This window comes from Mesoplodon mirus (genome assembly GCF_964341445.2).
Source record: "Mesoplodon mirus genome assembly, chromosome: 3".
Classification (NCBI taxonomy): Eukaryota; Metazoa; Chordata; class Mammalia; order Artiodactyla; family Ziphiidae; genus Mesoplodon; species Mesoplodon mirus.
Genome location: NC_138978.1, coordinates 61550249 through 61568572, shown reverse-complemented (window position 1 = coordinate 61568572; position 18324 = coordinate 61550249). Strand labels below are relative to the sequence as shown.

Genomic DNA, 18324 nt, shown 5'->3' with positions numbered 1-18324 from the left:
TTTAAAGAGTTGCTAATTTTCCAGAGGAATGAAACCTGGCTATATGAATATTAGTGAGCTCTACCTAGTCCTGGTAAACTAGGCAATCTGATTTGGGATTTTGACTGTGTGTGGGCAGGAAGGGAGATCATAAAAACTCTTTGGGGCAAGGGCAGAATGAGGTTATCCTGTCATTCACAGAAAGAGGACATTTTATCTGGCAGAGTGAGCAGCCAAAGGCATGTTCAAATATGTTTTTAATACAAGAAACTGCTACATGTATTACAGTAGTGCTGTCAATAAACGGTAGGATAGAATGGGGGTTGGGAATGAAGAGATTACAAGCAAATGCATTGTCTCAATAAAGAGGAAGCAGGCACAGCTGGACTGGCTTCTGAATAGAAGGAACAAGGTGGAAGTGGTGGCAGAAGACATCTTTTACTTTTTATTGATAGCCTGCTATGGACCAGGCATGGTGCTGGAGATTGCCATGGTTCCTGCTTTCCAGCTATTTACAGTCCACTAGAGGAAGTAAGTGCATCATGCTAGGGCAGCACTGAGGAGGCCTCTGCATCCTTGGAGCCTTTAGGGGTCAAGGAACTCTCCCTTTAAAAAGAATTTTTTTTCACCTTTTAGGAAAGCAAGTGACTGCAGTACCACCTGGAGCTTTAAGGGAGGGGAAAAGGTGTGGAGGGTAAAAGGGAGACTGGGACCTGTGTGTTGAGGCCAAAAGGGTAGGGCAGCGGTCCCCAACCTTTTTGGCACCAGGGACTGGTTTCGTGGAAGACAGTTTTTCCATGGATGGGGGTAGGGTGAGGGGAGGGGGGATGGTTTCGGGATGATTCAAGCGCATTACATTTATTGTGTACTTTATTTCCATGATTATTACATTGTGATATATAATGAAATAATTATACAACTCACCATAATGCAGAATCAGTGGGAGCCCTGAGCTTGTTTTCACTTGCCGCTCACTGATGGGGTTTTGATATGAGTCTGCAAGCAGTTGATTTATTATGGTCTCTGTGCAGTCAAACCTCTCTGCTAATGATGATCTGTATTTGCAGACGCTCCCCAGAGCTAGCATCACTGCCTCAGCTCCACCTCAGATCATCAGGCATTAGATTCTCATAAGGAGCGCGCAACCTAGATCCCTCGCACGCTCAGTTCACAGTAGGATTTGCGCTCCAATGAGAATCGAATGCCGCCACTGATCTAACAGGAGGCGGAGCTCTGGCGGTAATGCCAGCGATGGGGAGCGGCTGTAAATACAGATGAAGCTTTGCTCGCTCGCCAACTGCTCACCTCCTGCTGTGCGACCCGGTTCCTAAGAGGCCATGGGCCGGTAGCGGTCCATGGCCTGGGGGTTGGGGACCCCCGGGGTAGGGGAAGAGTGACTAAGATGGCTATCAGGTAATCAAAAGGAAAGTAAATATAGGAAAAGCAGGTATTGCAAGGAAGAAAAGTTAGCTCTTTTTGTCAAGAGGTGATCGGTTGGCCTGCTTCTGAGGTGGCAGATTTGTCATGGCCCATTGCAGTCAAGGGGCTCCACATACTGGGTGCAGACAAGCCAGTACTGAAGCTGCTGAGATGCAGGGAACCATGGTATGGGGGTGCTACACAGCAGCTAAATAGAGTAGAATGGAGATGTAAGGAAGAAGCTTAAGCTTTTCAAATAAAGCCTGGAAGAACTAAACGTGTTAGTCTGGAATAGCAGGAGGTATGGATGAAGTGTTAAACATGAACAAACAGAGCAAATGCTCATTTCAATTTCTAGAGCTCTGAGGGACATCTGGTAAACCAAAGCCACCTCAGCTCCAGTGTTTGGGTGGGATGGTGGTAGGGTGTAGGACCCAGGCTTGACAGGGATTTAAGAAAAAGGTTCCTGGACCTTTCATCCCATTCGTTTGCAAAGAGTACTATTAGCATTTAGACAAAGATTCTTCTCTATCAGCTTAGCAGAAGTGCCTATAGTTAAGGGATAGAGGCAGTGATGGGTGAAGGGAGGATGATAAGCCAGAGGGCACATCTTTAAAGTTTTCCAAGTTCATGCTGGGGAAAAGAGAATTATCTTCCGTGTTCAACTTGAACTGTCTGAGGACCAGCTCAAGAGTTTTCCTGAGGAAGGAAAGCAGGATGCCTTCAGAAGGGACAACTTATGAGTGCAATCTAGGCAGTTTGGTCTTAGACCCTGAGGTAGCCCTGGTCCTAAAGGCAGTATCAGCTGCAGCAGAAAGAAGAGGAAACACAAGGGGTCAGAGAAGCTTTGGCCCACTCTTTTACAAGACATTGGATTTCAGAGAGGGGAGGCTGCTTGCCCAGGGTTCTACAGTGGGTTTAGCAGTAGCTTTCCACCGTCAAGCTGCTTTCACTGAAAAAGGGTGAAGGCAAAAGAAAATAAGCAAAACTAAGGAAAAGGTACATTTTTAGGCTTCTACAAATAAGGACAACCATGACCATCTTGGGAGCCCTTTTATATTGGTGTTCACTGGGGTCTTTTATGCCTGCATATGTAAAACTAGGTCGATCTGTTTTGAAGGTACCCAGTAATTGTCACTAATATGTCCATTATTCAGAGTTGTGTTCTCCAATACAGTGGCCAAGTGTCATATGTGACTATTTTAATTACAGTAAAAAGTCAATTCCTCAGTCATACTAGAGATACATCCCTAAGTAATCAATGGCCAATGTGGTTAGTATCTGTTGGATCAAACAGGGCAGCTATACATAGAACATTTCTATCTCAGGCCTATTGGACGGTACTGATTTAGACATAAGACCTGGTTTGTACTAGCTGCTTTATAAGTTGACCCTTAAACAATGTGGGGGTTGGGGTGCCAACTCCCCCATGCAGTTGAGAATCTGCATATAACTTTTAGCTGGCCTTCCTCATCTGTGGTTCTGCATCCATGGGCTCACCCAGCAATGGATCATGTAGTACTGTAGAATTTATTATTTTTAAAAAATCTGCATATAGGTGGACCCATGCAGCTCAAACACATATTATTCAGGGTCAACAGTAAATAGTTGTTGAATGAATGGTCCTCTGGACGGTCCGCCATTGCTAGTAAGAGTTTTGGTTTCCATTCTTGCCTTTCTCCTTTCTGGCCAACATAGCCAAGAAAGTTGCAGGAACCCAGATTGGAGTCTCTAGGTCCACACAGCAGAGGATGTGATCTTAAGGCTCTGGAGAAGGCAAGATGAGGTATCTTGAGATGAGATTCACCCTGAGTTGGCTTGCCTGCCCTCTAGCTGCAACCAGACCTGATGGTAGCACCCAGACGTAACGACCACTGGAGCAGGTGGCTGGGGAGATGGGGCACGCTGTGCCACTTGGAGGCACATCGACTTTCCAAACTTCAAGCTTTGCCACTCAGAGCATGAGGGAGCCACACTCCATCTTTAACTGATCCAGAGTCAACTTCTTACCACAGGAGAAGGTGAGTGGGTGAAGGGAACTCGAGGGGAAAATGGAAAGAGAGATGTGCTGAGGCAGTTCTTCCTGAGGGTCAGTTATGGGAGGCTCATGTGAAGGGAGATAATCTATGTTGGAGGGTAAGTAGCCCTCATGGGCAGGAAGGTAGTCCACTGGGAGGACTGTCGAGGGGCTGGCTGGGTTTCCCGGCGTTGAGTCGGGGCCCTTGCTCCCCAGCACCTTGTACAGATCCACCCCTTGTCCTGTCTCTGCTGTGAGAGCTCTCGGAGGTGGGGGGCTCGAGGCACTGTATCCTGTGTCTTCCTCAGAGGTATAGTGACCTTGGACTCCTTGTCCCTTTTCTGGCCAGTTGGGGTGATGGGAACGTCTGAAGGTTGGGGTCACTTGGTGAAGGACTTTGTTGATGACCAGGGGCTCAGGTTCCTCGGGAGTGGACCAGTCTGTCAGGAGCCTATCCAAGGTCAGCTGCGTATTCTCCTGAGAAAGGGGAGGAAGAAGCTCATGTGGCTATGTTGAGTAAGTAGCCGTGACGACCGACTTCTGCAGGGTTCCAAAAGGCCTGGCAGCCTGCACTGCCTAGTCAGCTCGAGGAGAAACACTGTGGGCCTTTACTTTGTGAGGTAAGAGAAGCAGTTAACATTGCTGGGGAGGCAGACAGGCAGGAGCCGTGGACTCCTCTCAACCCCAGCCAGTGAGCGATTCGCTACCCTGCTCAACCTTCAACTAGACTTGTTTCTGGTGAGTCAAACTGCACCAGCTGCTTTTCCTCTAGCAGAGAGGGTACGGGGGGTGCAAAGGAAGGGCTGAGCTTGCATCTCTCTGGGGATGAGGCACAGAAGACTTTAAAAGGGTCACACTAGAGCTGAATCCTGAGAGATGTATAGTATTTTCCAGGTAAGGAGGTGGTGGGCAAGGAGAATTGGTCTATTCTGGAACCTGCTAGTTCTTTCCTAGGACAGGCACACTGAGGCTTCAGAAATAGAAGGAGGTCACATGTTGAAGGGACTTTTATGGGATGCTAAAGAGTTTGGGCTTTGATACAACTACTGAAGGTTTTTTGGCAGGGTAATATCCTTGTCAGTTATGCTCTTAAGAAAGACCCCTCTGGAATAACTTTTTTGGAAATGATGTTCATCCTTTCTTCCCTACAGCTAATTTCAGTTGTTACTTTTCTTGCTTTGTGTTTCTCAACATCTAATTGGTTACCAGCTCTTCAGTGTCATATCTTTCCTTTCCAGACTTATTACTGATTCCTGAGTCAAGTTCAAGCACTTTATTAACATTTCTTTTTACAGGCTTTATTGGGCTCTCTTTACGTCCTTGAAACTATATTTTATGCTGACTGCTTGATCTTTCTGAAGCAGATCTCCAAAGCCTGCTTTCATGAAGCCCCTAGTGACTGTTCCCTCCACTGGATTCCTACAGCAGCAAAGAAGCCACCTGTTAGGTTCTTAGCACAAGAAGCTTTATGCTGTCACTTTTTTTTTTTTTTTTAACATGTCTGTAAGCTATCTGCAAGTAGGGACCATGCCTTAAGGGAGAAGGAGGATAACAAAAAATAGCATTAGGACAGGGCAAACCCTGAGGACTAGTCCCAACTCTGAGACTCTACAGCTTGGGAAAACTCAGTCTACCTGTCTGGCCTTTGGATCCCTCATCTGTCAGATGCCAAGTTGTGCAAGAATGGTTTGGTCTGGACTGGCCTCTGATGTCCCCACCCTTGCCTTGGGCATGGCAATTGTCCCCAAAGTGAATGACGATGCTGTCTTAGGGTAGACTTCTGCAAAGGGCCCTGTGCAGCCGGAAGGGTACGTGTGTACTTTTCTTTCGGGAGCCTGCTCTTTTCCTATCGCTATGCAAAATGGCCCTGGCACATTGGTCTGGCTTGGAACGTGACTGGCAGCTGCCAAAGTGCTGAGACCACTGCTATGGAAGAGATCTCACTGGATGAGGATCACCTTGTTGTTTTCACAGTGCGAGGCTCTGCCTTCTTGAAAGCTCTGGCAGTATCAATAGAGGCTGTTCCTCAGAGCTTTTACAAAGCAGCGCCCCTGGCTGACAAGCCCTGGGGCAAGGCGTCTTGGGCCACTAATAACTCAGGTACATCATGGAAACTATTTTAAGCTTTTACAAGCTCAAAATAGGTAACATCCCAGTGATCCCCTTTATGATTGGGCCTTTTCCTCTAGAGCTTTAAGACCCATGGCTTTTTAGCCACATTTTAAGAAATGGTAGGGGGATGTAAAGTCTGAGAACTTAAAGCACATTTTGTTGGAGGTGAAAGACTATTGTGTTTCTGATGTCTGCCCCAGCCTGTCACCAGGAGAGAAGTTTGGGTCTTTAAAAACAGTCTACCCCTTCAAAGGTCAAATGAGATGGTGTTCTGAGGCTGCCACAAGGCCATCATAGATGACATGTTTAATTTTTTTAAATTTTCTAATTTACTGGTTATTTTTGCAAAAGAAATATATGCACATAGTTTTGTAAAAAAAAATTTTTAAGTTCAAAGGGAATTTGTAATAAAAATTAAGTGGGCTTCATTGCCTACAGCTGCCTCCCCAAAGGCAACCACCATTATCAGTTTCATATTTAGGCTTCCAGAAATATCCTGTGCACATGTTGGAGACTGTGTGTGTGTGTATAAAATCATCTTTTTATACAAATGAGAACCCACTTTAGACAATTAGTACAAACTTTGCTTTCTTTCACTTTTAAATATATTAGAGATGTTAGACACATATAGATCTCATTTTTTTTTAGTAGTTGCATAACATCCTGTTGTACAGGTATACCCAAATGTTTAACCTAGCCCCCTGGTGGCAGGTTACGCGTTATGGCTTCTATTTATAATGCTGCAATGAACATACTCATACTGTACAACTTTAGGCATGTGTATGGCAATTTCTGTTATTTTTTCCATGTGTTACTTTCTCTAACTCTTTGTCTTTCTCAGCATCTCTTCTAGGCTTTTATGAGCTCTTCAGTGGCTCTGCATGCCTCTGTATCCCCTCATGCCCAGGCAGTGGCAAATAGAGGCCATGATGCCACAGCTACCAGCTTGGGAGCCAGGTGTCCACGACTGACCCAGAGCTGCTTCTCACTGTGCTATTTCAGGCTTTTAGGACATGGGACTGTGGAATCTCAGCATTGGAAGAGAGAGATCTTAGAGCTCAGTGGATTCAATTCCTGGTACCTGAATCCCCTCTAATACCAGCGGTGGCATCCTTATTGAGTGCCTTCCCATAGGTCATCACAATATTGCCACCAAGTGAGGGCCCAGTGTGTGAACACCTCTTGAGTTAGTCTGTTCAGCTCAGAGGTTTTGACTGCTGGAAACACCCCCCTCACCCTGTGCTTAAGGTCTTTTAGAACGTATAGTATAATGGAGGACAGCACATCCTGCTTGTATGTGGACCCAGGGTCTACCTACTAGCTGACTAACATTGGGCAAGTTACTGAGTCCTCTGTCCCTCACTTTCCTCACCTGAAAAATGGGGATAATAATATTACAATCTCATATAGCTGTTGTACAGATTAGGTGTTAATGCATGAAAACAATTTTTAAAGTGCCTGGCATATAGAAAGTAAGGTATGTTATGTGTATATATAAACATAAATATATTATTACGTAATACTGTTGTATATCATAATTATATGTCATGTATAATCAAATATATATCAAACGTCTATCATATATATGACATACACACGCACATACATATACTGTTATTATTATACTGTTCTTGCTACTGTAACTTAACAGCGACAAAACTCCTCAATAGAGAGAGGAGACTTCAAGTATAAATCTTCCTGGGAAGAAAATGAATGATCTTTGCCTTGTGTGACCCATGTGCTTTACATGGCATCTTACTTAGTCTTCACAACAATATATATGAGAGATATTGTCAATTCCTATTTTACGGAGGATGAAACTAAGGCTCATGTCATCGGGCAAGCGCTCAAGGGTCATTGACATAGTAAGTGGCAGAGGTGGCCTTATTTCAAAGGCATTAAACTGCGGTGACTTAACTTCCTACGGAGGCAGACATGGCTGGGACCAGCTCTTTCTCTGAGAGGCGGCTGGTACCACTGGCTTCTGGATGAGGCAGGGGTGGCTGAAGAGAAGAATCTTGGAGGAGGAGGGCTATATGACATGAGAGTGCGGGGCTGCCGAGGCGCCGGGTGATGGGAAGAATGTGGGCACCCCTCTCCTCCCCTTTGCTCCCCTTCAGTGCACAGTCTTGCTCCACGTTCAGATGCCTTCAACTTCAAGACCCTCCATCAGAGACAGACCCTGCTGCCTGCTGTGAGCTGCTCTTCCCTCCTAGGACTGTGTGGCAGCCGCTCCCTGCGTGTCCTTTACTCCCAGCACTCTCATCTGCCAGCTGAGCAACCTCTCCTGCCTTAAAACCTTTTCCTTACACAATGGAATGACTTACTGGCTTCCTGCCAAGGCCAAAATAGTCTGGGCTCTATTTGTCTGTTCTGTGCTCACACAGGACGGGGAACATCACAGTAAAGCTTCAGTGCTCTTGAATTTGGATGAGCCAATGCTCAGACTACTGCTTGGCAAATATATTTGCTTTTTAAATTTCTTTTGAAGTGAGCTGAGGTGAGGAGAGGAACAGAAGGCATAGAGAGGAATGAAAAGTTAGTTAGGGGTCTTTTAGTCTTGGTCACAAGCTTCAGAAAATTCCTGTGCATGGGAGTGATGACTCAGATGGTAACCTAGCACTCGTGATAAGCAGCTTATCCATAGGATCTAAACACCGAGGTTTCCCTGTAACTACAATGAAAGATTTAGATGTACTGATCACCAGAACCCCATCAACTGACCACTAAGGCTTTATACCTTACCTCCACAATGGGATATTTCTTGGCCCAAGTGCTATTCGCTGGGTCTGGAATTTCTTTGCTACACCACTGAGGTCTGAGGGCCAAAAGGAGAACAAATACCCTGCAGGTAAAGAAAACAGTGACATTGGTTAAGTGGGCACACAGTGGCATGGAAGCACAGGTTCTTAGTGCAGTGACTTCAGTGTAGGGGTATGCAAATGAGTAAAATGTAAACACTGCAGGAGAAAGATGATGTATCATCCAAGTCTGGACTAGTTTTCTGTGAAGTTTGGATAGATGATAAAGACTCATGGTGCAACCATGTAGGGTTTGCTAAATAAACTATGGAACTTTTGCTCGGTGTAATGTTTAGCTATCACTAAGCAGCCAAGTACTCAACAAATGTTGATTGAATCCTTAATGTATGACCAGCACAGTGCCACATGCTGGGGATAAAACAGCAAACAAGAGGACATGGTCAATACCCTTGGGGAGATTACTATTTATATTTAGTAAATTAGAATGTTTATAAAGAGCTTGTAATGAAAACAGAGTAAAATGGGATACAGGTGGTATAAGCAGCTTGGACATAACCAAGTAAAAAAAAAAAAAGCCAAGGAAAAAATACCAATATGGAAATATCCAAACTATTAAAGTAGTTGTATTTGGTGATCAGAGGGTCTTTTTATTTCTTCTTACCACACCTCTGGGTTTTTGAAAATATTTTAAAATGAGTTTATGTGGAAGAAAAAATCCTAAAAATGTTTCTCATATGCATATGACTTAACTATTTTGACTATTTTTTAAAAAAATTCAAGACCAATATGAAGCATTTTTAAAGACTTGGCTTTAACACACTTTGTTTAATAAGAAAAGTAAGCTTCTGGGACGTGTTCAAACCTTTGAAACAAGAGATGAGGCCATGTGACTAGGTTTTTTCCAAAGAAATGTGAGCAGAGGTACCTGTGACATAGTATAGATCATGCAGATGAGGAAAGTACCCAAGGGATGGTGGGCCAATAAAGTGGAAGACAATTGGATCCCTAAATGACAGTGTGGAGCAGAGCTGCCAACCAGTCTGGATGACATACCTTAGAACTATTACATGGGAGAAAAATGAGCTATTTTGTTAAAGCCACTATATTTGGGGGCTCTTTTTTTTTCTTTAACAGCAGAAGCCTCCACCCTAACTGATACTATTTCCCTGAAGAGAGGATGCATGTGATCCTAGTTGGCTCTTTGAGTTCAACTTTTTCAAAGTCTACCTAAAGAGAGCTCTGCTTTGAAGTATCTATCACATATGGGAGAGCTTCAATAAATGGAAAACCTTTCAGACAGTTTCAATGACTAGTAGAATGACTTTGAGCTAGTTTTATTTTGACCTCTTCTCCTACATTACACAACATCTGAAGAAAACTATTGAATAACTAACTCATTTAAAAAATTCTCTTTACCAAATAATACATGTTTAAAGAAATTTTAGGAAATACAGTTAAATAGAACTAAAAGCGCTATGATTCTATCCCCTGTCATAACCACCATTAATATTTTAGTGTATGTCCTTGGAGCAGAGAGTATTAACTGCCGTCCAATACCCATTTTCCCCTCTTTCTTAGAAAGGGGACACTGATTTACTGGGACAACAATGAGCCCAGCTAAAAGGCCACAGTTTTAAGCCTCCCTTGCCTCACCAAGTTCTGGCCAATGAGAGGTAACCTAAAGTGCCATGTGTGACTTCTTCATGTGTCTTGAAAAGGTGGGTGTGGGCACCTCCCTTCTCCCTGTAGTTGTAGAATGCAGGCATGATGGCCATAGTTCCTGCAGCCATTGGACCATGAGGTGAACTTGATGATGAAAGCCAGTGTCGGGACAGGAAGCAGAAAAAGAAGGAGCCTAGGTCTCTGATGACTGGGGACCTCCTACACCAGCCGTTACCTGAGTTTACTTACTTTACCTGGGTGAGAAACTTAGCTCATTTGTCATATTATTTTTATGTTACACACAACCAAATTTAATGCTAACTAATATATCTTGTGTGTCTGTGGGCACGTGTGTATGCACTATTTTTAAAAAATGAATGTACATGTTTTGCAACCTGCTTTTAAAAATGTAATATAGCAAATATTCATACCATTTAATTTTCTTCTACATCTTTAATGAATGCATAGTATGCTGTATAGCATGAAATATACTGTGATTTATTTAACCAATCCCACATCGTTAGGCATTTAGGTTGCTTCAAATTGTTTTCCTTCTATGAACGATACTTCAGTGAACATAGTTGCCACTAAATATCTGTGTATACCTATGATGTACTTAGATGGGAATTGCTAGGTGAAATGTTTAATATTTTAAAAAACTAAACATATACTGTCACCCCAAAAAGGTGAATATATTTAGTGTGCTACCAGTGATGTAGGAGAGTAACCATTTTTTTGACCCATAGCAGCAACAGCTATTATATGAAAAAAAAAAAATTACCAAAGTCGGCAGGCGTAATGAACTTACTTTTGCCGGAAGCAACGCACTGAGAGAACGCCCACCACGATGACACCCATGCAAATGCTTGGTGCCACAAATGTGCTCCAATTGGCTTTACCTGAAACGAAAAGTTAGCAAACCCTGTGACTGAGTTATCGTCAATGAACATTTCTAAATACTGACTGTTGTGTGAACCCGCTGGGCTTTACCCACAGCTCCTGGATAGCTAGACTCAGGAACAAGGCCAACTCTCTTTCGCCCATCAAGGAAGGAAGACAGGGCCGGGCCAAAGGGGCCAATACTATGGTTCCAAGGAAGGAGCTCCAGCCCTACAAGGGCTTCTTCCTCTAATAGATGCAGAAAGAAAGGGAGTGTGGTATACAAAGCACTGGTTGTGAACTGGGAGCCCTGGATTCTAGTCCTATCTCTGCCACTGACTGATGTGTGGACCTCAGATTCTTGATCTATAAAAGGTGAACGATGACATCTACCTTGCAGGTTGTTGTGAACATTAGAGATGGTGTATTTAAAGGGCACAGCCATGTATCTGAACAGAGGAGGCCTCAAGAAATGGTAGCTATTAATTTTCCCAACCATTGGATAAGCCCTCTGTCTACCTAGGGTCTTTGAAATTGTTCTGATTCCTTCCTATAGACATGTAAATATTTCACTATGTGTTGGAATTTTTCATTAATTCATCCAACATTTATTGAGTGTAAACCATGGAACAGGCCAGGTTAGGTGCTGTGATACACAGATGAATGGGACATGGGCTCTGAAGATAGTCCAGGAGACAGATGTGTAAACATGTAAACAGTAAACCATGATGCCACGGGGTACATGTAAAAACAGTATGTACAAAGCAGTGTCGCAGAGAACAGCATGGGAAATGGCTTCACGAACAGCTCAGGAAGGTTTCCCAAAAGGCAGGATGTCAAAAGTTTGGAGTCGGATGGCTAGGAGTTGGCTAAGTGGACAAGTTAGGGAAGTGCAGACTAGACAGACAGCAAGCATGGACGGAGGAAAGAGCGAGTGCTTCAGCAACCACAAATAGCCTGGTCTTGCTTTCCAGTATGAATGATGAGTGTGCGGCAGACAACAAAGCTAGATGGATGAACAGGACCAGGTCGTGCAGGGCTTGGTAACAAAGCAGTTTAAATTCTAGCTTGACAGCCAGTGGGGAACCACTGATGGGTTGCAACAGGAGGTAGAATGTCAGCAACAGGGATCTTGTAGAAAGATTCTTCTTCTGATAGAGTGAAGAACAGGGTAGGAGGGAGGGTGACCAGGGGCCACTAGCGGCCAGAGACCTGCTAGCCCCTGTGAGAGGGGCTTTTCCTAGAGCTGAACAGGGGAGTTAATGCAGGAAACCTTGTTACCACCCCACACAATCGGCACAATCTGACATTTCGTTAGCATCTGCCTTTCTTTCTGGGCAGATGGGACAAGCCTGGAGTACCAGGAGTAGAAAGATGCTGAGTCCTTAGTCCAATTAATTGCTCACAAGTTAACTTTCATGGGAGTGCTTGAGAAGAGGGCTTGTCACTTTTCCCAGTGGAGGAGTATCTGGCATAGAACAACAAAGTCCTGAATGATTAACTTGATACTCCATGTCACAAAGCAAGAACAGCTTGTTTTATGCTTAGAGCAGATGCAAACGGGCGCTGCCAGAGAGAACAGCATAATTTAGCCAGTGGAGAGAAACCCATGTTAACTGGGTCACTTCTTCACATACTCAAATTTAACTTAAGAAACTCAAATCTGTGTCTGATTTGTAGTTCTGCCACTTGCCACCTCTAAGACCTTGGGTAATTTTTTTGTACCTCATACCTGTAAAAAGGCATCATAATCTCTCATTCTTTTATTCATTTCATATTGAGTGCCTGGTAGTATGGCCAGGTACAGGCGTGTAAAGCAGGCACATTACATGGTTGTGGTCAGGATTAAACGAGTAAACGTATGTGTTACATGTGTTGAATTGTGTCCTCCCACCCCCAAAATTCATATATTGAAGTTCTAACTTGCAGTACCTCAGAAAGTGACCTTATTTGTAAATAGGGTCATTGCAGAGGTAATTAGTTAAGACAGGTCAGGCTGGAGTAGGGTGGCCCCTAGTCTGATATGACTGGTATCCTTGTAAAAAGGGGAATTTTGAACAAAGAGAAACACACAAGGAAAACTCTAAGTGAGATGAAGGTAGAGATCTAGAAACCAAGGAATGCCAAAGATTGCCCCCAGTCGCGAGGTGAGAGGCGTGGAACAGATTCTCTCACAGCCCTTGGAGGAAGCCAACTCTGTTGACACCTTGATCTCAGACTTCCAGCTTCCAGAACTGTGAGGAAATGAATTTCTGTTGTTTAAGCCACTCAGTTTGTGGTACTTTGTTACAAGAGCCCCAGCAAACTAATACAGTATTCAAAGAGCTTAACACAGTGCCTGGCACATAACTATCTGATATGCAGTAGCTGTATTATTTTGGGGATTATTCTCATCATTCATTGAACAGGTATTTATTTAACAAGTACTATGTGCTGGGTGCCATTCTAGACCTTGATGATAGAGATTAAACAGATACTAGTCCCTGCCTATTGGATTCAGAGTTTTGAATAGGGGTCAAGTATAGCGCATTATGAAGGAAATATGGATGTGCATTTGGGAAGGCTTTCTGGAGGGGGCAACATTTTTGCTGAGTTTAGAAAAATGAGTAGACACTGTCTCCAAGCAGACAATGTAATGGTAGGGCACTCTGGTTAGAGGAAATAGCAAGTGCAAAGGTATAGCAGCAAGAAAGTAATTAGTGAATTACAGAAAATCTGATAATCTCCATATCAAGTAGTGGGAGTATACTCCTATATAGGAATTCACAGTGGACTTGCCCTCTCTAAGGGTGGTTCTTACCTTGAAGACAAAATTCTCTTTCATTTCCTTGGGGGCTTTCACCAGCAGCTGTCAGAGCTGTCATCCATAGAATGTATGTCACTCTGGGCCGCAGGCTGTCTATGGGATGAGAATTTGGGGAGACCCTATAGGGAATTTCTGAAAGGAAGATAAATATAAAGGTTAAGGCACAAATTAAAGGAAATATCTGAATGTGGGCTCTTACTCATTTTTACTTGTTAATGCTTCATTTAATTTGAAAGAGAAAAGCACATTTCTGCTTTGAAGTAGTCCTAATTCATTAATACTTAATACTTTAAAAGGCCCTAGGCACTGTCATTTATGAAGGCACCACTTCACAGCATATCAGAAGAATTATATTTTTTTCTGTGGTAAAATCTTTTCAAAGAATTTTTATTATTTTGCTTTTGAAACTATTTAGCTGTAGTAACTTCTTTTATTTCCTATGACTATAATGTTTCCAACATTTATCAGGTATATTTGAGAACTCCTGGGGAGGAAATTAAATGTACAAATTATTATCAATGGAATTTTTAAGCAAGCTAAGTTTAGCAATTAATGAAATAGACATTAATAACATTTATTAATTCTGACTTCCTTTTTTATTTTTTGGTAAGTTCTGGGTACTGGTCTTAGTGGGTTTAATCATTGATCTGCTTCAATTTGACATAAAATCTAAAAAATAAGAGCAATGGTACTTAGATTTATTTTGGTAGTTTAAGGCTAGACTGTCAGTTCTTTATGCTTTAACACCCCTGCAGGTTCTCAGCAAGTAAGATTTTGGTTTTTGAGCAATGTGTTTATGCTGTTTTTTTCCTCCAAGAGTCATGAATATCAGTAGCCTTTAGTAAATAGGCAGTCTCCTCCTCCAGGGATCTGCTGGGTGTGAGTTTTGGAGTGACCTCTCAAAAACTGAGGGGGGCTGTAAAATCGAGGCAAGAACTTTGACAGGTGTAGCCTACTGGTTTGCTCAGCAGACTTGTGTGTGTGCTGGTGATCAAAGTGGAAACTAGAAGAACTCAGCACTTTGTGCCTCAACATTATTTACTGTCTCACAAACCCCAGGGCAAGTCAGATTTTGACCCTGTTTGCTGAATTTATTTCAACAGTCACACATATTTATTGAGTGTCTGCCCTGGACAAGGCACCAAGGCACAGAATCTGCCTCAAAGACTTCACCATCTAGTAGGGAAAACAGACCCCTTACACTCACTCACCCCTACTTACTATGTGTGACCAGTAAGATGGAACCCTGTATTATTGCATCCACTCCACCCAAAGGAGCTGAGGCCTGAGCAGATCATTTAACAGCTGTGACTATCAGAGCAATTTCTATATTTTACATCCTTTTGAGAAAAAGTACCATGTGGAAAATTCCCAAGCCTACTTTAACCTGATGAAATTGCTTGCACAGACTTCAGCTATATGATTACACTAAAATGTCTCTTATTCCCAAGGCAGGGGACTAAAAAAATAATTTGGGAGAGACTTTCTGCTCATATTGCTGCAGCAAAGCATAGGCGAGCATCAGGGAGTCAGTCATCCAACTGTGTTAGGGCATCCTTAACTCCAGGAGTGAATGAGCCGTTGGAACACAAGGGAAGGAGTTTGAATGATTTGCTGGGCCAAAAAAGTTTACACGCAAACACAGATACATGCACATGTGTAGATGTGAAGAATAAAAATAGAAACTATGGGGGAAGCCAAGAGGAGGGTGATGGTGTCAGCAGTTTGGTTGGCAAATAGGTTGAGTTGAGTAAAGGAAGAAAGAAGTCATGCAGGAAATACTGGTTCTGCTGCCTTGTCTGGGCTGTGATCTCTGGCAGAGATAAAGGAGGCCATTCAGTTCTTGGATCTGAAACTTTAGGTTTAAGGTGGTTAAATGACAAAGGCACCAGTTTAGGGAGATGTGATGGTTGCCAATCATCTGAAAGGTCACCAGTAAGAAGGTCAAGTGGTACCAGGCAAAACAGCTGCATGGCTCCTGGAAATCAGCTTTTATCTAAACATCTGCATTGGTTTGACAAAGCCCAGGGCAGTATTCACCCATTTGTTATTCAAAAAATACTATTTTTATTAAGCACCTACTGGGTGCTTGGCTGTATTATAGGTAAGGGGGAGACAATGGTGAGCTAACTGCCACGGCTTCTGCCCTCATGTTGGCAAAAACAGCCAAGTGATAAGTAGAATGTGTGTGCCCGTAGAGCAGTGCACATGGCAGTATCAACAAACTTCCAGAGGAGTGGCTGTGTACCCAAATCACCTGGGGAACGCAGATGCCCCGCCCCAGGGCTACCCCGTTCGCCTGCCCAGGCAGGCAAAGTGTTCCTACTGCACCCTGCTTGTGCTGTTAGGGGCCGTGACAGAAGACGTCTTGGAACTCCATCCTCCTTTTGCTGATGTGGAGCCTCTCTGCTTTCTTTTTCCCTCCTCCTCAACCTACTGCCCTCTACCACTCTCTAGAAATGGCACTTGTGGATTTGCCAATGATTTCTGGTTGCCCAATGCAATAGTAGGTGTCAGTCCTTGATTACAGCACTTACACATCACTTTTGTGTACTTTTCCGTCTCCCTGGGTGCACTGTGAGCTCTCTGAAGATAGGGAACAGGTCTTTGTTCACCTATAAGTGCTAAAAGGGAAACCATCTAAACTGGTACAAAACAGGGCTTTGAATCTGCACCTTCTCCCCTTTAAACGTATTTTAAAATACCCTTACACAGACTTTGGATTCATCAGATTTGGTGCAAAAAATGTAGGTAATTTCTACAACATCTACAAGAGCAGATTTAAGAACCATCTAACCATGTTGATCTTGTTGTAAATAAGCATCTTGGTTTAAATTCTATCAAAATGAAAAAGTTTGGGGGGAGCAAATTTCATATGAAGTATTCCAAATGGCTCATGATGAGATCAATTGATTCATCACCTTTGGGGGTGCATTTCAGAACTGCCTTACCCCGACAGTGGGGAGCAGTTCTGTTCAGTGATCCGCTGTATTTAACAATGGTGGATTATTAAGCTGATTATTTTAAGATCTTACAGTGGAATACTATAAAGCTGTTAAAAAAAGAATGAGACAAGTCCACATAGATTGATATGGAAAGATCTCAGTATGTATTATTGAGAGGAAAAAGTAAGGTGCAGATCAAAATATAGATGGTTATCCCAAATGTATGCTAGTGTATACATTAAGTTTTTTTCTGGACGAACACACAAAGAACTGCTAACAGCCTAAGTATGGAGGAAGGGATAATTTCCACTTTATATCTTTTTGAACTATTTGAATGCTTTTACTATATACAAATATTATTTATATAATAAGAAATTAATTAGCTTTAAAAGTCATAACTTTTAGAAAAGCAGTACTGCAGATCTAAGGTCAAGAGAGAGGACCAATTCCTCAAGTTTCCCAGGTAAAAATCACTCTGCAGGCAGCCCTCGGACACCTACATCTCAGGCTGGCTTTGTTACATTCTTCTTGGACCTAATAGTTCTCATGAAGGAATAAAATGGTTGCTTCTTTATGATAAATGCTCCTGAAAGAAAGCCAGCTGCCTATGAAATACTAAAGGGAAGCTCAAGCCAGGAAAAACAAAACAAAACTGAGTAAATCAAAGAGTAGAACATTAAATCTGGCAAGTGACTTGGAACTGCTCGGTGAACGAGTGAGGAAATCATTTGAGATAATGCTCCAGCCAGAATTTAATTGCTTTAGTCTTAACAGCATAATTACGGGTCATAAGGAGTTACTTAAATTGTATTTTATCCACTTAAGGAGAAAATAATATGCTATGATGGTATTTGCAAGTGTGGTGATTCAAAGATTCTCCAAATGCATTTCCTGCAAGCCTCAAGGGTCTATATAATAGTATCAAAGTACCCTTATTGCTTTTTGAAATGCTATCTCCCCATATGAGTAAGTTCCTTGAGAGCCTCGTCCACTAACTTCATTTCTTCAATTTGCTTGGCACGTAACACATATTCAGTAACTTTGTGTGTGTGAGTGTGTGTGTGTGTTTAGATGTCTATTTTTCTTCATTCAATTAATTTCACATATATTTATGGAGCACCTACTAAGTGCCAGGTATGGTGCTAGCACTTGCACACGCTTGTGTTTTCCCAACATCTAAACAAGAAAGACCCTGCTGCCTTTGTTTCTCACACATACCACAAAGCTGAGGCTGGGAATCGGAGTCCCGTTCCTTCCAATATATCCTGTAATGGAGGATGCAGCCCATTTGCTCCCGGGCTGGAATTTCATTCCATGAAATTAAAATGCTCCCTTTTTCCTCTGAGATGGCATTAATGTGGGGGCCACTCAGTGGTGCTGTGAAGTAGAACACAGGAGGCTTTTGTCACCCTCCAAATCCAAACCATTAAACTACAGCAAAATTGGACAAAAGGTCCCAAGACTCACCTTTGTGCTTAGAGTTACCCCGGATGGAGCTGCATCCTCCCTGGTCCCCTGAAAGTGCATGCACGTGGATTTCATAACAGATGTAGGGTTTTATGTTTTCTGCAAGACATAAAGACAGACGCTACTCTGGGTGAAACAAGGATTTAAAGAAAACCACACAGACAGCTTTTGAAACAAAACTTACCTTCAAGGAAAAACTTTGACTTTTACAAAGACATTATTTGCCGTTTACAGAAAAGTAAGGGTGGTGTTTTGCAGGCATAGCACCTGAACGGC

General features: G+C 42.9%; 1 protein-coding gene across 3 annotated transcripts in view; it reads right to left on the bottom strand.

Moving 5' to 3' along the window:
* Nucleotides 1-2995: 2995 nt before the first annotated feature.
* IL12RB2 (interleukin 12 receptor subunit beta 2) overlaps nucleotides 2996-18324 on the bottom strand; it is a gene marked incomplete at its 5' end in the record, with an annotated part of 73163 nt that continues 57834 nt past the window's right edge. The window contains 6 exons of one of the 3 annotated variants that reach the window (XM_082614909.1): nucleotides 2996-3892; nucleotides 8273-8372; nucleotides 10760-10850; nucleotides 13631-13768; nucleotides 17800-17958; nucleotides 18049-18147. In XM_082614909.1, the coding sequence (XP_082471035.1) occupies nucleotides 3353-3892; nucleotides 8273-8372; nucleotides 10760-10850; nucleotides 13631-13768; nucleotides 17800-17958; nucleotides 18049-18147 (1127 nt within the window). In that variant the 3' untranslated portion in view covers nucleotides 2996-3352. The remainder of the gene's footprint in view (nucleotides 3893-8272; nucleotides 8373-10759; nucleotides 10851-13630; nucleotides 13769-17799; nucleotides 17959-18048; nucleotides 18148-18324) is intronic. The other 2 variants (XM_082614910.1, XM_082614911.1) reach the window with 2 other exon arrangements.